Consider the following 25,231-nt stretch of genomic DNA (forward strand, 5'->3'; position numbering starts at 1 on the left):
ATGCTCACCATAAGTCTGCAATTAGGCTATTAAATGTGATAAGAATACAATTATGTTTAGCTGAATGCAGAAAAAAGGAGCATGCAAATCGAAGGAGGAATTTGACATCACAAACCTTTTTCTCATGTCTTCCAGCTTCTGAGGTGGAACTACCAGCATTCCAGCATTATCTCTATTGTCAAAGGACTGAAGGGTTTCCAAATGCTGTTGAAAACTTTCCATCAAATTCTAAAAACAGAAGCACTATTCACAAATGTCTTACAATTAAAACATCATTTATTCATCTATATGTGCATTTAATTTTCTAGCAATAGGACAGAACAGCAATTATAGGTTAATAAATTTCTCAAAGAAAAGTATCATTGAATAATTATGGAATAGTTTATAAAAATGGTTATAAAGACAGTTCCTGAAATATTGCATCTTTCTTTACTTAAAGAGCGGACAGTATTGTTACTGTACAATATTACATGGCTGAATATTGCATTGTTTTTTTTAATTTTACCTTGTTTTATATTATAAAACTGCACCCCAGAATATACTGTATTATCAGCTGCTGTAATTCCTGGGCATCTGCCAAAACCACGAAAACCCAGCAGAGCCCACTGATGATGCCTGGTGAATATGCCTGGGTTTGTATTTGCCCAAAGAGATCATATTCAGAGCAATGTTAGAGTTGGTTGTCCTTTACATTTTCTACTCAATAGCACTAAAAGGCTGAATGAAGTCATTGTTTAAATGTCTTACAAAGCCTGATCCAACATAAAGAATGTGGGAAATGTCAAGAGTTTTGGCTTATCTCAATATGTGACTTCAACTTATCATTTGAAAAGCAATTCCAAATCTATCAATGTTGTGCAATGCATCCTAAACTTGTATATACTACAGTAGAAGACAAACGTTACCCACATTTAGCTGATTTGTCTTATTCATTTATTAAATTTATATTCCACTCATCTCATTCTTTGGGGCAAATGTGGGCAGCTTACAAGAATGGTTTGTGTAAGTTGGATTTACTTGATTGTTTAGATTCTTGTTCTATTATATAGTGAACCAAACGTAAACTTGTGGTCCTTTTTTCATCAATATTGTTGTTTGAATATATTTTATTCATTTTTCACATTCCATTTGCAATCACTTATATACAGGGTATTTACTATAAGAAAAGAAAAAAAAAGGAGATAAAACGAACAAAAAAAGGAAACACAACTCATTCACAACCCCACCTAACCCTTCCATCCTCCATACACCCCATCTACCCCCTCCAACTTTCCTTTCTCCCTCTAACACTCCCCTCCTACTTCCCTTTCCCCTCAAACCTTCCTTCTCCCCTTACTCCCCACACACCCTCCTTACATTCCCCTTACTCCTTCCTTACTCCTCCCTCTTCTTTCCCTCTACCTCCCTCCTTGGTGTATGCCTTTATTCGAGTGTTGTTTGATCTGATAAAAGTAAAATGAACCAAGGGGAAAAAAAAAAAAAAGAACCACCGTATATAAATACATTCTTGTTCTTATTAAGACTATGTTAACACCCCCCCACCCCCCACCCCCACAAATCCCCATCCCTAATCCTCCCGACTTCCCAGGGCCCACACCTGGCACTACCTTCTGTCTAAAATATCTTGTATACATATGGATTAAAAAAATAAAAGTAATATGTCAAAAGAAAGAAAAACAGAAAAAAAAAGAAGAGAGAAAAGAAAAGAGAAAAGAAAAAAAGAAAAAAAAAAGAAACCACTCTTTGTGTTGATCTCAGCCCCCCATCTTTATCTATGCTTAAATAGTATAAATCATTCTATCTATATTTTATTCTCGTCTCTTACTTCTTTGCTATTTACCCCAACCTTCTGTAGACTCTCCCGTTCCTCTTCCTAAACCTTATGATCCCTTCCGATAAAATTTAAGCAACGTGGTTCATGCCACATATTCAAATTACTTTGCAGAAGAGTAATCAAGCTTTCCCTTCTAGTAAAATTTAAACAGCGTAAATGATCTTTCTTAACCTCCTTTTCAAACAGTAATTCAAAATAATCTAGCCAAGCTTCCCCTTCTTAGTAAAGTTAAGCAGCGTAGATCAAATATTACTTTACACAGAAATCAACTTCTATCTTAAGATAATTTCAACCGACTTTCTCTTCTAATAGGATTTAAATAACGTAGTTCATTCCACATGCATTTTACCCTCATCCCTTACTTGTCTGATATTTACCACTATCAACTTTATGCTAACATTTGTTTAAAATCTAACTCAAAGCAATTTCAACCAACTTTCCCTTCTAATAAAAGTTAAGTAGCATGGATCATTCCACATATTCAAATAATACTTTCAGCAAGAGTCAGTTAACCTTCTGTTTTAAAATAGTCCCTTCTAACAAAGTTTAAACAACATAAATCATTCCGCATTCTTTTTACACCTATCTTAAGATAATCCCAACCGGCTTTCTGTTCTAATAAGCTTTAAACAACGTAAATCATTCCACATATATTTTACCCTCATCCCTTGCTTGTCTAATGTTTACCACTATCAAATTTATGCTAACGTTAATTTAAAATCTAGTTCAAAGTAGTTTCACCCAACTTTCCCTTCTGATAAGAATTAGTCCGCTTTTTCTACCGGAGAGAGGTCTCAGACCCCCATTCAGTCCTTAACTTTGGCGAATATTTTGAAATGTCTAAATTCTCGATCTCCGTTTTTCTGCTTCTCCGAGGGAGGAAAGGCTACCCCCTCCATTTTGCAGCCACATGGCCTGCCGTTTGCCTTCTCCTTCCGCTTGTCTCTCCTCTCTTCCAAGTGAGTCAGGAAGTCCCACCTTCAAAGTCCTACAGTAGAAATCTTGAGCCTCCGAAACAGAGTTAAGACGAAATCTTTGATTCTCAAATGTAACCGTGATGCCGGCAGGGGCCTCCCATCTGTATCGAATCTGTTGACTCCTAAGCTCTTTAGTTAAAAAGGTGTAGTCCCTTCTTGCTTTCAACATCTGGAAAGGTATATCTTTGAAGACAATCAGGTCCTGGTCATCAACTCGGAGACTGTTGTTATGAAACTTTTGCACAATCGCGTTTCTAGATTCTTTTGTAGAGAAATGTATAATTATGTCCCTCGGGAGCTGTCGCTGTTCCGCTATCAATGAGTTCTGGCGATAGATTTTCCGAATCTGCCAATCAAAATTAAGTCCCGGGCTTCCCACCGCATGGCTGAAGGCTTCAGCAAAGGTCTGTTTCAGATTCTCTTGCTCCTTTTCACGGAATCCTCTGACTCTTATTGCAAATGCCTTCCTATTAAAATTTATCATCATAAGCTGTTGTTCAGTGTCTCTAATTTTTTGTTGTAAAATTTGAATATTGGTAGTCAAATTAAAATTAGCCTTCTCCAAACTTTCCAATTTGTTCTCTATTTCAGCAGAATAATCTGACAGGGCAGACACGGCTGCAAACGTGTTCGCCTTCATTTGATTAACTTTAGACTTTAAATCATCATATAGTTCCAATACAAATTCCTTAATTTCTTGTTTAAAATCATTAAACATTTTAAAGAAATATTCCTGTGTTAGAAGTTCTCCAGTAGAAGGCATAGGAGACAAAGGCTGTGGTTCCAGTAAAAATTCTTTAAATTCTTTAGACACATTTGTAGCAAGGCGCTTCTTTGACCTGGGTGCCATAATAAATACACAAGTAAGCAGCGCTTTGCTCCCCTCTGTTTCCAAAGAAGAAGAGTTTATTTTGTTAAGGAGCGGTCTGCAGGAAGGTAAAACCGGCTAAGTATATCCACTATCAATCATCCACGGAGAGAAATCGCCATTTTGAAATCCATTTAGACAAAGAAGTCTCTAAGACAAATGGTGCTGGTATTTAAGATAGTAATAAAAACATAAATCTCACAGGAGTGGGACCCGCCCGTATCAATTCTAGCTTGAAAAAAAACTTTGTTTTGTCCTGGGGGGGGCTAGCCTGTCTGGGGCTGCCAAAAAAAAAGGCAGCTGAGAAGAACTGGCTGGAGATAAAAGCTCCGCTCCGGCTGGATCTAATCTCTATCCACAGCCAAAAAAAGAAAAAGGCTGTGGCTTACGAATAGACCCTAGCCTACAGAGCTACTCCCTGCCCCTTTCTTAGCCAAAAAGGGGTGCTATCTATGATCTTATTTAGATATACAGACCAGATCTCTGAGGAGCTCGGTGGAGCCCTCCTCGGCAACAGGCCACGCCCCCAGGAAGTCCTTTTTTCATCAATATTGTTCACAGTGCCCCAAATAATAGGGAAAAGACAATTCTGATTGTATTACAGGGCTACAAACAACAGTAAATGCCATGATGCTTGCTTTAAGCAATGCAGGTATACACAAGATTGATGTATTTTATTAACACATATTAGAAAAGGAATTTTGCTGGTGGGGTCCAGAAGATGTTCTGACTTAGGCCTCATGAAGCAGACTCCTTGCCCTGGTAAAACCTTTTTATATAGGTTAAAGGGAATTCCACTCCAGCAAAGTCCCGGAAAACTGTCTTTCATGAGTTTTCACAACTACAGATTTTTATCAGGTTTGGAGAGTTGCCAGGCCGATATCTTCCAAATGCCACACTGTAGCAGCAATTACTTGGCAAGAAGTCAGGAACAGATCTTCACCCTAATGAATTGAACAAATTGTCTCCTGCAAACTCGCCTCCCCTTTCACTCCTCTTTATTCCCTATGGGAGGGGCCATTCAACGTCCATCTGTGCCCTTTGTTCCTTAACTGTTCCCTTCTGGCAGCTCTGCACATGCGCACATCAAGAACTGGCTCCAGCTGTTCTTCTGCCCACTGATATACAACTCCGAAAGCAGCTGATAACTGTTGGACAGCCCTGGCCCATGTTCTTCCCCAACTTCCTCACTGTCTGAGTCTGCCACCAGCTCCACTGGCACACCACAAGAAAAGAGCCTCTTATCCCCTGAGGTGAGATTGTCTCCCACCCATCTGACTTTTTGTAAAAGCCTTAAAATCTGGTTCTGTCAGGTGGCTTGGGGACCCAATAGGAAAGACTCATACTGAAGGTGATTGTTGATTAATTAAAAGATAGTCCCACTTCCCCTCTCCCTCCCTCCATATCCAGCTCCCTCTCTTTCCATCTTGTGTTAATGATTTTATTTTGTTTGTTCTGTCCTTTTATATTTGATGCTTTTAATGTTTATTATGTTGTAAGCTGCCCACGAGATGGAACATAAATAAATTTAATCAATAAATGCATTTTAAAAATAAATATTTTACTTTGCTTAACCAACCTGTACAGCTCTTAATTTTTCTTCAAGGGCAGCTGTTGCTTTCAAAGGATCTTGAGAAATGGGTAGATTGTGTGCCAGATGCTGCTCTGTTTCTTTCAGCCAAGCCTCAGTGGCATCCAGAGGTGGAGGTAACATATTGTCCAGCTTTGCTTTCCATTCATTCATCTAGACAAATAAATCAGAGCAATGCCATTCATATTGGTTCTTCAACTATTCATACTTTGTTACAAAATTATGCCAGCATATTGCTTAATCAGAATAGAGCTGGAAGAGACCTTGGAGGTCTTCTAATCCAAGCACCTGCTCAAGCAGGAGACCTTATACCATTTCAGACAAATGACTATCCAGTCTCTTCTTAAAAACCTCCAGAGATGAAGCACCCACAACTTCTGAAGACAAGCTGTCCAACTGGTTAATTGCTCTCACTGTTAAGAAATTTCTCCTTCAGCTATTCATACTTTATGTTTTGTTTTGTTTTTGAACATTTATATGCCGCCCTTTTCCCTGAGGGGACTCAGGGCGGCTTACAACAATGGGGGAAGGGAGTGCAAGACAAGACTTAAAAGGAAAAAAAAAACGTGAGTAAAAAAATTAACCATAAAAACACAACATTCACTCAACATTCGGGCGGGGTGAGAATAAATCCTATCCCCAGGCCTGACGGGATAGCCAGATCTTGAGGGCTGTGCGGAAGGCCTGGACTGTGGTGAGGGTACGGATCTCCACGGGGAGGTTGTTCCATAGCGTCGGAGCTGCAACTGAGAAGGCTCTCCTCCGCGTAGTCGCCAGTCGGCACTGACTGGCGGATGGAATTCGGAGGAGGCCTACCCTGTGCGATCTGATGGGACGCAGGGAGGTAATTGGCAGGAGGCGGTCTCTCAGATAGCCAGATCCACTACCATGGAGCGCTTTATAGGTGGTAAGTAAGACCTTGAAGTGCACCCGACGATCAACAGGTAGCCAGCGCAGCTCACGGAGGATCGGTGTTATATAGGCGAACCGTGGTGCGCCCATGATCACTCGCGCGGCCGCGTTCTGAACTAGCTGAAGTCGCCGGATGCTCTTCAAGGGCAGCCCCATGTAGAGCACATTGCAGTATTCCAGCCTAGAGATCACAAGGGCTCGAGTGACTGTTGTGAGAGCCTCCCGGTTCAGGTAGGGCCGCAACTGGCGCACCAGGCGAACCTGGGTAAATGCCCCCCTGGTCACAGCCGACAAATGGTGGTCAAAGCTCAGCTGTGGATCCAGGAGGACTCCCAAGTTGCGGACCCTGTCTGAGGGGTATAAATTTTGCCCCCCCAGCCTGATTGATGGAACGTTAGCCGAATTTTTGGGAGGAAAACACAACAGCCACTCGGTCTTTTCCGGGTTGAGCACCAGTTTGTTAGCTCTCATCCAGTCTTTAACAGCCTCAAGGCCCCGGTTCATCACGTCCACCGCTTCATTGAGTTGGCACGGGGCGGACAGATACAACTGTGTATCGTCCGCATATTGGTGGTACTTAATCCCGTGCCTCCGAATGATCTCGCCCAGCGGTTTCATGTATATGTTAAATAGCAGGGGGGACAGAACCAAGCCCTGCGGCACCCCCTAGGTTAGGGGCCTCGGGGACGATCTCTCCCTCCCCACCAACACCGACTGCGACCTGTCCGAGAGGTAGGAGGAGAACCACTGTAAAACAGTGCCGCCCACCCCCACCTCCCGCAGTCATCGCAGAAGGATACCATGGTCGATGGTATCGAAAGCCGCTGAGAGGTCAAGGAGAACCAGGATGGACGCATAGCCTCCATCTCTGGCTCTCCAGAGATCATCGGTCAATGCGACCAAAGCGGTTTCAGTGCTGTAACCGGGCCTGAAGCCAGACTGGAAGGGGTCAAGATAGTTAGCTTCCTCCAAGGTATGCTGAAGCTGTAAGGCCACCACCTTCTCAACAACCTTCCCCACAAAGGGGAGGTTGGAGACTGGACGATAGTTATTAAGAACTGCTGGATCCAAGGACGGTTTCTTCAGGAGGGGCCTCACCACCGCCGCCTTAAGCGCGGTGGGGAGATGTCCCTCCCGAAGAGAGGCGGTAACAACCGCCTGGATCCAGCCTCGTGTCACCTCTCTGCTGTTGGCAGTCAGCCAAGAGGGACACGGGTCCAGTATGCAGGTGGAGGAACTCACAGCTCGCATAGCCTTGTCCACATCCCCGGAGGTAACATCCTGAAACTCAACCCAGAGATGGTCTACCAAGTCACTCCCTTGTGTCTCGGCTGGATCTGCGAGGGTGGAGTCCAGTTCCGATCGAAACCGAGCAACTTTGTCCGCCAAGAACTGACCATACTCCTCAGCCTTACCCTGCAGGGGGTTCCCCGTCTCCCTATTTAGGAGGGAGTGGGTTATCCTAAACAGGGCGGCTGGGCGGGACTCGGCGGATGCTACCAAGGAGGCAATGTGTGATCTTTTGGCGGTTCTCAATGCCCGAATATACTCCTTGGTGCAAGCTGTCAACAGTGCTCGGTTCGATACGGACCTATCGGACCTCCACAGGTGCTCTAGGCGTCTCCTCCGGCGCTTTATCTCGCGGAGCTCCTCGGTGAACCAAGGGGGTCTCCGCGAGCCGCTGACCCGGAGGGGCCGTAGTGGCGCAATTCGGTCCAGAGACTCTGATGCTGCCGAGTGCCAGGCCGCAGCAAGAGTCTCCGCCGAACTGTGGGCGAGAGCATCTGGAATGACCCCAAGCTCCGTCTGGAACCTAACAGGGTCCATCAGTCGCCTGGGGCGGAACCACCTGGTCAGTTCCTCCTCCCCACGGTGGGGGTTTGGCCTCCGGAAAGTCTAGCCTCAGTAGGTAGTGGTCTGACCACGACAGGGGAATGATCTCATTTCCCCTCAGACCAAGATCATAACTCCACTGCTCCGAGAGGAATACGAGGTTGAGTGTGTGCCCCGCTGAGTGGGTAGGGCCTCGAATTACCTGGGTCAGGCCCATGGCTGTCATGGAAGCCATGAACTCCTGCGCTCCGTCAGAGTGTTCACCGAGCGAAGGCAGATTGAAGTCCCCCAGAACCATTAGTCTAGGGAACTCAATTGCTAGCTCGGCTACTGACTCGAGGAGCGCGGGGAGGGCCGCTGCAACGCAGTTGGGAGGCAGGTACGTTAGCAGCAAACCCGCTTGACCCTTGAGGTCCAACATGTCATATAAATGTACCAGCATATTAGAACCATTGTTCTGTTTGAGCGTATAAGTTACCCCTATGGCTTGCAAAGTATTCTATTGCTCCCATCTTTGCTTCATATTTGCATAGCAGGAAATGTGTCCCCATGGAAGCCGTATGTTCAAATGCATGAACAAAAAACCTTTTACAACAACATAATAAATGCAAATTCCTGCAAAATGACCTGATGCGATAGGTTGTCCCATGCTTCCTTCATCTCCAAGTAATCGTCATTCAACTCTGACCCTTTTCTTTTAGATTCCAGAATGGGAATGAAGGCTTTTTTTTCTTCATTAAATGCTTCTGTAAATGATAGCATTGCCTAAGGATTTAAATTGATATTTAAAAGGGTAAGTGCACTCAATATAGTCAATGTCAGATACTTAAAAGAACTAGGGAAATTAAGAATTAAGAGGGTAGGATTGTCAATGGTTATAGAACATGATATTTAAATGAGACTGGATACAAAGGTAGTTTATCTCTGAATAATGGAGGCTCAAGTGAACAACAGAATATTCACTTAACCTGGTTACATCATTTACACACTTTCTACAACTGGGAGTTGGTCAGCTTATACACTTAATAAGTAATAATTTGCTTACTAGAATTATATGCAAAATGAAGTCAAAAAAACAGTTTATTCCACGAAAACTAACCAAGCTTAAAGTCACTCACAAGTTGTTTTAATACCACTACTGATAATCCTTGACAATGCAACCACAATCCTTTGACCAAAATTTCTATCGCTAAGCAAGACAGTTATTAAGTGAGTTTTGCTCCATTTTACAATGTTTCTTAACATGGCTGTTAAGTGAATCACTGCAGTAGTTAATACCACCGTTTTTACATGTGTTTGATTTTTCCATTGACTATGCTTGTCGAAAGGTTGCAAAAGGTGATCACATGACCCTGGGACACTGCAACCACCATAAATACATGCCAGTTGCCAAGCATACAAATTTTGAACATATGACCATGCTGCGATGGTCATAAGTATGAAAAATGGTCATAAATCACTTTTATCAGAGCCATTGTAACTTTGAATGATCACCAAATGACCATAGATTTTTAGGTAATCTGATAAATCACATTGCATAAACATGTCTATCTGTTCTGCTTGGTCATTATTGAAACAGAAAACTAAGCAACAACATTTCAGTCTGGTTCTTCTCAGTAGTCTGAATCTTTATCATCAATTTCCTGAGCGACAAGTAAATTCTTTATACCATGGCTTATTCTATTTTAATATTTTTATGCAATTCTGATTAGCTTCTTCAATACCACCAGACATGTAGAAGCTAACATATTCATGGATTTACTGTGGTAAGGATGAACTTGTATGGTTTAAAAGGCAAATAAATACATTAACACTAGATGATCTATTCATCAATAGCTATGTGCTCAATTGCTTTTCATTCCACTTCAAAGATAAGACTGGCACAGAATGGAAATTGTACCTATCTTCATATGGTTTATCTAATTTTAATGATTCTGAAAAGTTCCTATTAAAATAAATGAGTAACTATGGGTGATACTCTCAAGGTTGTTAACGCTTTAAATTAACATTTTAAATAATAATTTTGTGCTTCATATGCATAAACGCATGATCCTTAATCAAATTTTATTTTGATTAGGTCCTATGACATAAAAAGTAGAGAAGGAATGGCAGCATGCAAAGCCAGGCCATTGCTAAGGCTGATGAATTCTTCATGTGGCCTGAATCACAGTTTGCTATCATAAATTGCAACCATGACTAAAAAGAGCTCAGAAAGCAAAATCCAAAATCTTCATTTTATAAAAAGATACAAAACAGGGATCCCTTGTTATTATTTCATATTTCTTGTAACATTACATATCCTCCAAAGGATACTTTTACAAAGTTACTTACTTCAAATTTCCTGTAGAAAGATGCATTCTCTAGCTCAGTCAGCAACTTTGTTAACTTGCATTCCTGTGCACTGAGCCAGCTCAAGGTCTCTTTGATTTTTCCCTGGAAAACAGAACAAAAAATGTATATACTTGTACAGATATTCCTGTTTGCATTGTTACAGAAAATAGTGCTTTGTTACTCTTATTCCCAGAGTTTTTGCCCTTTATAGATTGTTTTGCAAACATCTGTGAAATATAAGGTAAAAGGTTTAGGTTCCCCTCACACATATGTGCGAGTCATTCCCGACTCTAGGGGGAGGTGCTCATCTCGTTTCAAAGTCGAAGAGCCAGTGCTGTCCAAAGACATCTCCATGGTCATGTGGCCGGCATGACTAAATGCTGAAGGTGCACTGAATGCTGTTACCTTCCTACCAAAAGTGATTCCTATTGTTCTACTTGCATTTTTACATGCTTTTGAACTGCTAGGTTGGCAGAAGCTGGGACAAGTAATGGGCGCTCACTCCATTACATGGCGCTAGGGATTCAAACCACCGAACTGCCAACCTTTTTAATTGACAAGCTCAGCATTTTAACCACACATTTCACATATATCTGTGAAATATATTTGTTTCTAGTTCATATGACTTGTTTAGTTTTGGCTCAGCAAGTTGTTTGACCCCAAACATTGAACATTTACAGCATAATTCAGCATAATCTGCGACTGAGGTATCTATGCTTCAACCAATAAACACGGTTAAAATAAATTATTGTTTAACATGTGATACAGTGCCTAGAATATATCGATCTCACTGTATTCACATATTGCACTATAACAATAGCACTTAGACTTATATACCACTCCAGAGCACTTCTATGGGTGGTTTGCAAAGTCAGCATATTGGCCCCAACAATCTGGGCTTCATCAGAAGGATGGAACACTGAATGAACCTCAAGCCCCATAAGGATCAAACTCCAGACTGTGGGCAGAATTTGCATGCAATGCTGCATTCTAACCAATGCTCCTAACCACCCAGAATCCTAGGCCATCATATGAACTTTTTGTATTAATTTAGAGTAATGTATGAACCAAACCGTTATCATATTAATGCATATTTATGTTTTAAAAATAATAATAATTAAAAAATAATTTAGTATTATATATGTAACAAGATCATAATCTTAAGCGGCACTAATTATCAGTAAATGTTCCACCTAAACTAGTTGCAGGTCTAATAAAATTCTGAAAAATAAAATTTATCATGGCATGGATTTTCTACAAGGAACGCTCATTGATAAAATTGAAAAAAGCTGGACGCAAAAAAAAAAGTATAAACAGGCTCTAAAGCTTTAGATGTCACATACTGTACCTGCATTCTATCTTCAGCCACAGGTACACTTTTAAAATACTGGAGAAACTGAGCCACATAAGTCATGATGGATTTTTCATCTGGACTGGTGACGTCAACATCTGTGGAATGCCAAGAGCTTTGAATATATTTCAAAGTACAAACTTCTAATAATACAGGGCACTGCTGTCCGGAAAACCAATTCACTATGTATATTACTGACTATATCTGCATTGCCCATAATTGTATTAGTGGTGGGTTTCAAAATTGTCGGGACCACACATAAATTAATTTTGCTGGATTTCATCAGCATGAATTATGAACCATCCATTCTAGTTTAACATTATGTATAAATTAGACTGATATAGCTTGTTCAACAAAAAGTATTGTTATGTGACAACATAGCAATTAACTGTAATCATTCCCACAGGTTCAATTGGATATTGACTATTATATGTATCAGGCCTACAGCCATCTTTTCTTTTGGATCTTTGGCCTGACACACTTTCTCTTATTCTACTATGTATTTCTATTGTGGGAAAATCGGAGAGGGGATTGTAAGGAATCGCATTCTATGTAGCCACAAAAAAAAAAAAAAATTCTAGAAAGCCAAGGTCATCCTTTGTCTCTGTACCTCTCTGCACCTGACTGGAATTGGATGGGTGGAACTGCCAGCATGGCAGTGGGAGATTGGAGCATGTGATGGATTTGTGGGTGTGGGGGCAAGATCGTGAACTTTCAACTAGGTGGGGAAAACCGGGAAACTTTCAGATTCGGGTTCTCCCAGATGTACCAACATGGCTCTCCTAATAAATTGGAACTTTGAGCAATACTTTGCCTTGTACTCTGATTTACTTTTGGATTCTATTTAGAACCCTGACAATAGGATGGGCAAAATATTTTTATTCTACCTCCTCAAATTTGTCCAGATGTAGGAGACAGACTCAATGTGACGGAGGGTCTTCCAAGTTTAACACCACAGTGCTTCTATCTGCTGCCTTATTTCCTTGGGAAACAGTATTGGTAATTCATATGTAAGCCATCTTCTTTGAAATATTTGAGAGATTACAGGGATTCATCCTGATATTTCCTACTGGGAAACTATGTTATCAGCTCCAAAAGCTTCTTGTATGAGAAACAAAATCTCTTCAAAAAAAAACAAAAAAAACCAGAAAGTCCAGTTGCCTCTTGAAAAAGCACCCTTTGGGCTACCCATGACCTGGATGACTGAGACTTAGACATTTATGTTATCAGCTCTTCCTTTTACATAGCAGACAGAGATGGAAATCATGGGGCAAATACTTCTGGTTCCCTAGTAAGAATGAAATGCTATAGTCTTTCCCATCATTGAATGAAATCTCTGCCACACAAAATATGCCAGCTCCCTTTCCCAATGTGAAAGTAGTATAAAATCTCCAAGAAGAAGTTTCTGAACATTTTAAGTGTAGCCCAGCTTGCTACTTTTGGAAACACAGCTATCAGCCTGAATACGGTTCTTGGGGGTGGGGGGTGGGGATAAATTATTCATTGAGAAAGCCTGTAAAGAATCTGTTCACGGTATTAGACCTAGCTCTAAATCCAATCCAACAGAACTCAGTGAAGAACCCACATGGCTGAGAAGGTTGCAGAATTCGCCTTCATCCCATGCCCTCTTAAGTATCTTATACTAAGAACTCCAGAATTAGACCATCCTGGGGCAAATGAATCTGTGGTTTTACCTAAAATAACTTCATATATTTATATGTAAAGGTTCCCTTCACACATATGTGCTAGTCATTCCCGACTCTAGGAGACGGTGCATTTCAAAGCTGAAGAGCCAGCACTGTCCAAAGACATCTCTGTAGTCATGTGGCTGACATGACTAAATGCTGAAGGCACACAGAACACTGTTACCTTCCCACCAAAGGTGGTCCCTATTTTTCTACTTGTATTTTTACATGCTTTCAAATTGCTAGGTTGGCAGAAGCTGGGACAAGTAACAGGATCTCGCTCTGTTACCAGGGATTCAAACTGCTGAACTGCCCACCTTTCTGATTGACAAGCTCAGTGTTTTAGCCACTGAGCCACCACGTCTCTTTTCATATATTTATAATTTACTCTAAAAACAATCAAAAGGATTATAGAAATGTATGCTTGATATTAAATAAAATTGCAAAGTACATGTTTGATTATGTCTCTGTCACTGCCACTTTTAATATGCATAATGTTGATTTTCCTTAATAGTTGTATCAGTTTAGCTGTTCCAATCCAACATTATTAATAATAATCTAATTATATTATTAAGGCAAGGGAAAGCAAGGCAATACCAAAATTGGCAGAATAAACCAGCACAATACAGTAAGCACTGCTGTGATTCAGATGCTCAAAACTCAACACGAAGAAGATTGAAGCTAAAGTGCATGTAAAATCTATGAGTTACCTTCAGGTTGAAGTAGCCGGGGTATGCTGAGTTCCTTCTCTGCTATTTGAAATGCCTCTCTCAGATTCTCCTTGTTTGATCTCTCTTTTGCTTTCTCCATATCAACCAAGCCTGGCCTTAATGCATGAATGATGGCTAAGAAAGCCAATCCATTTCTCCAACTGGATTTGAAATCTGCAACGCTGATAGACCCATGCCTATGATCAAAAGCATTTAAAAACACACAAAATTAAAGAGAGGGGAGAAATATTATGTTGGAGAAGAAAATAAAAATGTGTGTGTGGGGTTGTATAGCTTGCCCTGACTTTCAATATAAACTCTCGGGGAAATTATAATTTAAAAGTTAGAGGAAGGGTGGTTCTTTTCCATGGCATAATAAACTGATTGCTGACATAATTCAAATATATTTTGAAAGAAACTTCACACTATTTGTTCTTTAAATTTGTTCTTTCTATGTAGTTCAGCCAGATGAGTGCTGACTAAACAACTTAAACTGAAAATAAGCAAGGAAGGAATGTACTTGTATCAGATAGATTTCTTGTCTAATTACATATATTAACTCTAAGCAAATTAAATAAAAGAAGAGTAACCTAACAACTTGATAAATGGGAAATCAGTTCTGTGTTCTGTCTGCACATCGAAGACTCACAGAGACAGAGACTCAGCAAATACTACCTTCACTTCTTAGGCCCACTTAGCCCAGCAATCCCATAAATTCAGTTATAAGAACTCTCCTGATCCTGTACATAATTTCCATCACAAGCAGAATACAGACTTGAAACTAAGAAAGCTCCACACAGGTAGAGAGTAAGTTGCATTTAGGTGCAAACTAATAGGTGTTTCCTGGTTGCAGAGAGACGAAATGGGTCATTGATCAAACACAGACATCATTTGCTGAACTTACTTGGAGGCGTTTCAGATGTGCACAGAGGGAAATAGCAAATCAGCTTGCCATTTGTTCAGCATAACTTACCCAACTCTTTTGAGCTCCTGGGCAGAGTCTCAACAGCTATTACCAGTTTGATTACTATGCAAGAGTTTGGGAAGGACAGCCACCTACCTCTCCAAAAAGATTTGTTTATAATGCTGTAACATGAACCTCTAATTACCCCCCTCAACTCATCCTGCATTCATTATAAAGTCAAGCTGCATACTCTCTATCTGTTTATATTATGCACTCATAATGAATTTATTCAGTCCAGTCTTCCTCAACTAATGTACAGCAGATTTTTCAGATTCTGACTCCATAAATTCCAAGTAAGGTAGTTGTAATGGGCAGAGGTTATTGAGTTGTTGTCTAAAATATCTGGAAGGAATTAGGAAAGCCTCACATAATCTTTCTTTAAAGTCACCTGTTGCAAATTTTGAACTAGAGCGTGCTATATTGCGGCTTTCTAATGTCAGTCCAACATCAGTTTATAATACACAACACAAAGAAACACCTCTTTCTCTTCCTCTGTTGCTATTCCTTATTTCCATCCATCTCTCTTGTCCTCTACCTTTTTAATTTAGATTTAGAATTTTGAGTCCTACAATATGGTTCTAAGTGTTAAATACCTTCGGGTACTGTTATATTTCATACTGTCAGCTTCCCATGAAGAAAGAGCAGCTGGAAAACACATCTCAATGTGCTTGTTGAGGTGCATCTTTTAAATACTTTGTTACGCATTTAGAGGTGTTTGAAAAATATAATTTTTGTGAGTTCTGACACAAACTGGCCTGGTCCATAGTTAAGACTAATATGCTGATATAGATGTAGCTGCTTCTCAGATCTGCATTTGTCTGCAATTACTCTGCAGCTGAGAGTTTAAAACAAGTAAATAAATGTGGAAATGGGACGGAACAGATTTTAAAGTATCAGATTGATTTTCGTATCCTGACATACTTGTCACACTGCTCCTTAGCCCACAGCAGGACAGCCTTCTTCGCTGATATCTTCCATCGTTCCTTTGCTTTGACGTTAGTTCTAGCTGTTGGGCTTGCTGCTGGTGATAAATCCACAGTGTCCACAGATGAATGGCTGTATCCACAAGAAAGCGCCTTGGCTAATTCTTCAATCTATCCATGGGCATAAGAAAGAAAGAAAGAAAGAAAGAAAGAAAGAAAGAAAGAAAGAAAGAAAGAAAGAAAGAAAGAAAGAAAGAAAGAAAGAAAGAAAGACATTTGAAAATGTCTGACTGTACCTAAAATAAAGAGTTAATTCAAATGGCTGATTTTGATATGATCTGTTCCTCATATAACTACCAGAAAAAACATGCAGAAAACAAGTCTACCCCCCAAAAAAATTCTAGTTAGCCATGATTTTGACAAGACACATTTTTCATGCATGCAGGATTTGGCTTTTCTATCACATTAAATAAGTATAGTCACCCAATACATTGAGGTTAGTAGCCTGCTAGGAGCTATTCTATCTCAGCATTATGTATCTGAGTTGAAAAAAAATATGCAACTAAATATTCAATATTTTCCTTATCAACTATATGGAGGAAAACATTCAACAAGTAACAACTATAAATAACATAATGTTTGAACTTAAATAATAAAATAGGATAAGTAGCTTTCCAAAATTATTGACTATAGCCAAAATACCATATTTTAAGGACAGATAATACAATGGCAAATGTTATAATAATTTTATATTAAAAGTTATATGTTTGAAATAGTTTCTTAGTTTAGCCGTGGTAGAAGAAGCAGAACTGACAAAGTCAGTACTGTACTGAAATTGTGGGACAACCGCTAATTGGAACTTTGAAAAATTTGAAAAACTTCTCTTTATGTTGATTAATACATACATGAAAATGCAATATAATGATCCATATGAGACCAAGCACGATGGATGGTTTTCCTTCTATGATATCAGCAACATGGATGTTTATAAGTTTGAGCTGGAAAAAAAGGAGGATTTATTGTTTGGATGAACAGGAAGATAGGAGATTGTTTCCCAAAACAATCAGTTTTGGGCAACTGAAGTTCAGTTCCCAGGCAACTGAAAGAGGAAAAATTCTTGGGGTTACAATCCCAGGACATTTGGAGGACACCTATAGAAAATAATGGCTTGTGTTACAAATCTGCAATGTTTAATGTATTATTTTTACAATAACAACCTTGTTCCAATGTTGGAGGTGGAACAAACTGCAATACTATAGAAAGAAAATAAGCTTGCTTTAAGATGAGAACATAGTGCCCCAAATCCAACTCTTGATGGGCACAAATATCTGCTTCTCTTCCTTAGAAAGTAACAACTAAAAGTAACAACTTGCTCAAGTGTGATTCAGACACCAAAAAAGGACTACCATGTGTGCTTATTGCAAAAAGCAGATACAATAAAACTACAAGATATGCAAATATCACAGAGACCTAGCAATCAATCTGGATGTCCTTCACATGTAGGAAAATGTTCTTATATAGCTGACATCTGTAACTATTCACAATTTTGTAGTGAAATTGCTGGAAATAAACATTGAACATTTCATTTAATAATCCATTTAATGCTTTAGCAGCTATGTAAACTAGGGTTCCTTTCAAAGCTGGAATACTAACTGATCTATTCTTCAGGAAGGTTAAGGCATTTTCAATGTTGCTTCTGCGCTGGAAAGTGTTCGATCCCTTTTCACGTGGCTATAAAATATAAAGAAACAAAAAAGAAGAGTTTGATCAATCTCAGCAGTGACAATGTTTCACTATTTGTAAATATATATTCTTGACTGCAATCTTACAAGGCAAAGTGACAATAAAATAAAAAAATAGGACAATTCAAGGATGTAGTAATAATTGGTTGTATTTGAAGATGACTGTAATCTGAAGTTATTTTCTACTTTGATTCTGTCCTCTTATATTCTGCCACCACTGTCCTTGTAAATATTGCAGGAATATCTATGTATGTGTAATGCTTCACAAAGAGTGAAAGTAAAATTCACTGCCCCAAGGAGCTTACCCTCTTCAAGGAGTTATAGAAAAAAGAGGAAAATTGATACATGAAGAAAAACAAACACATGTTCTGAGATAGTTATCAACCTAAACCCCTTTGGCACAAAATAATTTGTATTTTGAAAAATAATACTAACACAAAATCTTGCAAACAAGAAACTGTATTTAATGGAGTGGTGTATTTTATCCATTTTACCTACCATGTTTTCCCGAAAATAAGATAGGGTCTTATTTTCTTTTGACCACCAAAATAAGTGCTTGGCCTTATTTTCAGGGCGGTCTTATTATTTTTTTTAGGTGCAGGAGGAGGTGAACTTGGTTACCTCACAGCCGCTGCTATGTTGCAATATTTTTGGGGAGGGCTTATTTTAGTGCATGTGCTCAGAAGCCTGATTGGGCTTATTATTCGGGGAGGTCTTATTTTCAGGGAAACAGGGTAGTTTGCTTTTGTGATTCAGATATTTCAACTAGTTGAGTAGAGGCACATCTTTGCAGGAGCCAGTTTGGTCTAGTGATTAAGGCATGAAGTTAGAAAACAGGAGACTTTGAATACAAGTCCTGTGAAAGCCAATTGGGTACCTAAGGTGACTGAAGGACTATCAGTGGTGATTGTCTCTCAGCCCAACTCATCTCAGCAGGATTATTGTCGTGGGGAAAATAGGAGGAGGAACGTGTGTTGGATATGTTGGCTGCCTTCAGTTTTTTATTAAAAATAAATAAAAGAGGCTGGATATAAATAAAATAAATAAATAGTAAACAAAGGGTTTAGGAAATGCATCTATGTTTTCCTCAGCTGAGAAACCTGGGCTATTTGGTTAACTGACTCTGATAAATGAGAACTACATGTACAAAGCCTTTCTAGGAATTCTTGGGGTTGAGTTATTCATAATACTCTTACCAATTGTTGTCCGGAAAGGACCTCCAGCAGATCCAAAAGCACATGTCCCTTCCCAATGTCTGAATACAAGTCCAAGATAAGAGAAGGTGATGGATGCTGCAGAATAATTATTTATATTTGGTTAGACTATAGTGGTTTCAGTATACATTACAACAAGATGATATGCATAATTGAATGCATATTTTGGTCTTTCTCCTGGACCGAAGGGGCTCTTGTACAAATATTTTAGCAACCAGTTCTCAATGTGTTAGTCTCTGGGCCATCATAAACACCCGCTAGCAACTGTAATACTGTCAATTATAGGTTAAGTGACACTTTCTTGCTAGGCTTCCTATTCCATGAGATTTTAGTACTTTAAAAAAAATGTTTTAATTAGTAGTAATGAAATACTAGTATTAGTAATAATACTAACACAAAATCTTGCAAACAAGAAAGTGTGTTTTATTAGTAGTACTTATAATGATAGAAAAGAATCTGCCAACTTTAAAAACAAAGCATCAATCTCTAGCATCATCTCTTTATTTATAGATTTCTAAACCAATTTGTAAATAGACATTCCTAGAAAATAAAACTGTGGGGGCTTGTCCTTTCCCTACCCTTCAAAAGACAAAGCTACTGTAAACTGCTGAAATAGGGATCATCCTGGGAGACCACAAAGAATGTTTGGGATCAATATTAACCAGCCTGAACATTGGCCATTTTGTGACTAGACATATCTACCATGTGAGCAATTTAGTGAAAGTGCAAGCAAAATGTTCACTGTTCCAAATGGGCCAAAACAGATTGCCCATTCTTGGATCTGTTGAGCTGAGGTGCCACCTAGGGCAGCTACCCTATAACATGCTGAGTCATATTTCAATCTAGTGCTGTTTAATTGGTAAAATGTGACCAAATGAGCCAATAAACCCACAATGTTGGTTTAATTATTAGCCCTGACTATTTTTTTTACACACATGGAAAAATAGTTCTATGCTCTATGCCAGCGATGGCGAACCTTTTTTGGCTCATGTGCCATAAGGGGGGGGAATGCAGGGGGGTCATGCATGGGCATGCCACATCCATAATGCAACATGCGACACCCCCACAGTGCACATGCGCGCATGAGAGGTGCTCCACCCATGTTTGCATGCTTTTTTTGCCTTCCCCAGGCTCCATAAGAGCCTGGGAAGGGCAAAAAGAAGCCTCCCCCTCCGGAGGCTCTCCGGAGGCTTCAGGGACCTTCAGGAGGCTTCCCTGAAGCCTCTAGAGGGCTTAAACTGGCCCTACAAGAAAACCAGAAGTGATTGAACTTCCGGTTTCCCCTTAGGGGTGGGGTTTTTTTTGCTCAGGAGGCTTCAGGAAAGCTCCTGAAGCCTCGGGAGGGCCTCCAGGGGGGAGGCTCTTTTCACTCTCCCCAGGCTCCTATAAAGCCTCTGGAAAAAATGCTGGCCACCTGACAGGGCAATGCCTCACGTGCCCTGACAAATGGCTCCGCGTGCCACCTGTGGCACGTGTGCCATAGGTTCTCCATCCAGGCTCTATGCCCTACAAGTAATTCAGACATTTCACCAAGCTTTGGTACTTGCTGTAAGCACTTTCTGTTTCTATTTAATTTTCCTACTGAGATTCAAATATTTAATAAGATAAAAGGGACTAAAACATTATTATATTTTACATATATCTTAGAAGATATTCTATAAACCAGTATCTCATTACCTTTTCTAGCTGTGAGTTCACCCAGCTTGTGAAAGTTCTTTTTTGAATATCCTCTTGCTCAGCTAATTTGTAAAATAAAATCAAAAACATAAAATTATTTATAAATTAAACTTGAGGTTATAAATATATTTACAACTCTTAATGCTTATTTTGTTTATGAATGAAAACAAGATGTATAAAACACTCTTAGATAGCCAGATTATAATTTGTGGAATTTAGGGGGGGGGGAAGTTATCCCATAGGTGTTGAATCTATGCAATTCTATAAAAAATACTATGAGAGAAGCAGACTTTGAAGTTAGACAATAATTACAATTCTTGAGAATGCATTGTTTGCAATGGTACAGATCTATGCCCCATGGCTCTATATGTATTTTGAAACAATCCATAAAATCTAATTGTCAGAGAAAACAAAATATATACATTAATTATTTTGACATCAACTTCAATCCATTTTTTAAAAGCTGTATGCTATTTTAGCCTTCTCCAATCTGATGCTGTCCAAGGATTTGAGCTCCAGGTTTGGAAAAGCCTATTTAAAGATCTCATTGAAATATCCACAATTAGCAATAGCACTTAGACGTATATACCGCTTCACGGTGCTTTCCAGCCCTCTCTAAGCGGTTTAGCTTAAAAACCAAAAACCTCAAGAAAAAGAAGGGTCTTCAAATAGCATCTCTCCATTCAAGCCTTTGAAAAGTAAGCACAGCATGCATACATATCATCTGGTCACAGCATACTATTTATTTAAATAGAGAACCAGTTTGGTGTCATGGTTAATGCACCAGACAGGAGACTGTGAGTTCTAATCCTGCCTTAAGGCACAAAGCCAGTTGTGTAACTTGAGCCAGTAGCTCTCACTTAGGCCTAAGAAGAAGGCAATGGCAAACCACTTCCAAAATCTTGTCAATCTCCAAGAATAAAAAACTGACTTGAAATCACCACCCACCCACAAAGACATATCTAGGGCTATAATAGCAAATACAGATTCTATGAAAATCAGTGTCTTTTTCTTGTTAAGTGGCCATATGATTTCAACCCCATTCTCCAGACCAAAAAACAAATGTATCATATAACAAATGTGACAATATTTCAAATGCATGGAGATAGTGACTACTGCCTCTGCGTATTCTTCACCAAGCTAAAAATACTCAAATTCATACACAGGGGCATGTGTACAAGTTCAGTGGAAAAATGAAAGGGAGAGATTCCTTCATATTTGGCTTAACGATGCTCTCCCCATGTATATTGTTTTTAAACAACAGTCTTAGCCTTGCATCAAATTGAGTTATACCCTTTCTAAGTGCCTTGACTTTGTGCTCAGTGAGGCACATGTGCTCAGTGAGGCACATGTGTTCTGGAGCACATATGCTCTGGAGCTCTAAAGATTACAGAGAAAACAAAACACCTGTTGACTTGCAAGTGTATGCTGTAAACTGAAGCTGACATAGAAAAAGAACCTGGAATTTAGCATCCATAGAACCTGACTGGAAAACTAGAGATATCTAGAAGACTATGTTGTCATCATTCACAGGCATTTTTTCCAATATTATATTTGTTGGCTAGAGACACTGAATTTGGATGATACCATCCCCTTACAGAGAAGTCATTCTCAGCTGAGGGAGCACAGAAAGCCCAAACAATAATGAGAAGATGATGTTAAGTCCCACTGCACCTAACCCACCTGATTTAAACCTTCAATCAAAGTCACATCCACACAGCAAAGAGTAACACTGCTGCTGAGCCAGCTGAGAGGAAGGCAATCAAGTGCATAGTTACATTGAAAAGTACTTGGCATAAGTACAGGGGTGGGATTCAGCCAGTTCAGATTGGCTTGAGCAAACCGGTAGTTCCAGTGAGCAGTTGGCCCTGCCCACCACCCACCCCTACTCTTTCCTGTCCTATATTTCCCTGGTTTTTTTAGCTCAGCTGACTCATGTGGCACAGCGGATTACTGTTTTACTCACTGGCGCTAACATAGAAAGTAGGTTTTTAAGCTTAAAATGGGTGGTTTTTGAATGCTGCACACAGGCATGCAAAGCACGCATGCACTCACCGAACCAGTTGTTAAACCGGTTGCATCCCACCACTGCATCTATGAGTATGCTCAAAAATAGCTTAAGGTTGGAATTGGGTTGATTATAGTTCACCAAGTTCAAGTAACTCTTCGTGCCAGTCCATGTTTGCATTTGTTGCTTGCTTTAAAGCATGAAAGATTCTAAGGAACTCTTGTCACCTTTAGACCTCACCTACTACTGGTAGTAATAATTATTTTCTTTGGAATTTGATAGTGAGATCTATCTCTAGATAGTGAATACTAGGAACCACAGGTAAGCAGGAGAGGTACATATGGTCTGAAGTTGGGGGCTGAAGATTCCCACCATTATGGCTGCCCAAATTCAAGGGCAGAGGGTTGCAATTTGAATTCCTCAAGAGAAAAGCAAGTTACAGAAGGAGCAACTTCTTTTTCTTTTCACATGCAAAAATAATTAAATAACTGGTGTGGCATGAAGCTGTACTGAGCTTCTTTCCTTGATTAAAATTGAATTTGTGATAGCAACATTAAAATTAGACCCTTTTTGGCAAACTAAAGCAACTACCCCCAGAAGAATTTTGCTGTTCCTTCTGCCAGTGGCATCTATAGCAAACCATGAAGATGGCAAAATGACTTGAGCATGATGATGTTCCACATGAAGGATGCCATTATACTTGATTCCTGGACTATTGATTTTTTCTTGAGGAAGAAGACCTTTTGCTTCTCATTCAAGAAGCTTCATCAGTTCTGACTGTGCTAACTCAGTGCTGGTGACTAGATGATTGCAAAGAAAGACGATCCTTCAATCCCCCGCCATCCAGTCACAGCTGATGAAGCTTCTTGGATGAGAAGCAAAATGTCTTCTTCCTCAAGGGGAAAAAATAGTCCAGTTGCCTTTTGAAAAAGCACTTTTGGGACAACCATGACCTGGATGACTGATAATATCCATAGACACTTCTACTTTCTACTTTCAAAAATATACTTCTCTTAGAAAAAATGCCATATATTACAAATTTATATTAAGATCCTTGTTTACAATGAGAAACACTCATACTGCTTCATGAGTAAGAAAGGGTTTTTTTAGCTTTGAATGCTTTTAAAAATGCTTTGCTAGCTAGATATTTTTCAACAACTCTAGGATGACTCAGGGCATCATTAAGTTTGCATTTAGTTTGCATTTTGCCAGTATTTGTAATGCAAAGAGTCACAAAGGATTATCTTGTTCCTCATTCAAAAGAAGGATTAAATCATTAGCATAGGCATTTTCAACAAAAATCTAATATTTTCAAAACCATTGTGAAGAGAACGAAACAATTCAGCTCTAAACATTGTGTACCCCCTGTGCTAACAATGTATCAGTCCTCCCAAGTAAACCAGAGAGGAAACAGGACTAGAGGAACTAATTCTATTTTATTGTAAAGCTACATTAGTCTTGCAAATCTGAAGCTGCCATTTTCCCTTTGTCACTTTTAACTGCTTGGGTCATTAAGATGGCTTCTTCCTAAATGTCTTTCTCTCACTTTTAAGCCACTGGGGGCTTCTCCCTCTCTTGTCTGGTTGTTTCCTAAGAACATCTTTTTTCCTTGTTCCCCAAGGTGGCCCATACATTCCATTATATGTATATAGGCTATAGAGTACATGTTTAGCACATTGTGGGAATCCAGTTCTTAGTAGGATAGAAACACATGGTTTATGACTTGCAATAGATAAACCCAGCCACTATATCACATTCAACAAATTACTGCCAAAACAATAAACATGATACAGCAATAGTACTTAGACTTATATACCACTTCATAGTGCTTTACAGCCCTCTCTAAGTGGTTTACAAAATCAGCCTATTGCCCCCAACAATTTGGGTCCTCATTTTACCCACCTCAGAAGGATGGAAGGATGAGTCAACCTTGAGCCTGGTGAAATTTGAACTGCCAAATTGCAGGCAGCCAGCAGGCAGCATGAGTAGCCTGCAGTTCTGCACTCTAACCATTGCGCCATGGCTCATATATGACCCAGCCATCATGTGACTCAAGTTGCAAACTGTGTTTTGTGTTTTTTATGGTGGGAAGATGATATCAGCCAAGGAGAGCAAGCCTGAATCCCTTTGATCATAACATTCAGAGCTTAATGATAAACTACATTACTCTAAACATGGCAGAATTGCCCCAATGGCTTAACAGTGTCCCACACATTCTTTTTCAATTCCATGGGCTCTTGATATTGGCTTTGTCTTACCCATCCACAGTGATGAGCTAGATTCAAGTTGCATTGTTTTCTCTCTTCACCCAATATAGGTTTGACCACTGACATGCTTTATGATGTGTGGGAAGTTATCATCTAGCCCTCTCCCAGAAAAATGAAATATCCTAGGAAATATTGAAAAGGCAGAATATTTCTCTGGATGTGAAAAGAAACATGTTTTAAAAGACAGAATAGTTATCTGTAGCTTCTTGCCCACCCCCAGCTAATGGGCCATTAAGATGGCCAGGCTAGCCCACTTTACATAATAAAGACTTCTCACTGCAGCTGTAGGGGGAAGGGATATTATTCAACTGACCACAAGGCATCTGAGAACTCATCACAGCCTA

At 39.7% G+C, this 25,231-nt stretch overlaps 1 protein-coding gene across 1 annotated transcript in view; it reads right to left on the reverse strand.

Annotated features, from left to right (window-relative positions):
* The window catches only part of SYNE2 (spectrin repeat containing nuclear envelope protein 2), a 258,629-nt gene that overhangs the window by 206,066 nt on the left and 27,332 nt on the right, over window positions 1–25,231 (reverse strand). Inside the window, exons 3-13 of the mRNA XM_032235484.1 lie at window positions 20,613–20,674; window positions 18,918–19,013; window positions 17,633–17,710; window positions 16,885–16,977; window positions 15,978–16,150; window positions 14,093–14,289; window positions 11,695–11,795; window positions 10,347–10,448; window positions 8,643–8,780; window positions 5,259–5,423; window positions 116–228 (exon numbers count right to left, since the gene is read on the reverse strand). Coding sequence (XP_032091375.1) covers window positions 116–228; window positions 5,259–5,423; window positions 8,643–8,780; window positions 10,347–10,448; window positions 11,695–11,795; window positions 14,093–14,289; window positions 15,978–16,150; window positions 16,885–16,977; window positions 17,633–17,710; window positions 18,918–19,013; window positions 20,613–20,674 — 1,318 coding nt within the window. The remainder of the gene's footprint in view (window positions 1–115; window positions 229–5,258; window positions 5,424–8,642; window positions 8,781–10,346; window positions 10,449–11,694; window positions 11,796–14,092; window positions 14,290–15,977; window positions 16,151–16,884; window positions 16,978–17,632; window positions 17,711–18,917; window positions 19,014–20,612; window positions 20,675–25,231) is intronic.

Source organism: Thamnophis elegans, chromosome 1, assembly GCF_009769535.1.
Source record: "Thamnophis elegans isolate rThaEle1 chromosome 1, rThaEle1.pri, whole genome shotgun sequence".
In the NCBI taxonomy this organism is placed as follows: domain Eukaryota; kingdom Metazoa; phylum Chordata; class Lepidosauria; order Squamata; family Colubridae; genus Thamnophis; species Thamnophis elegans.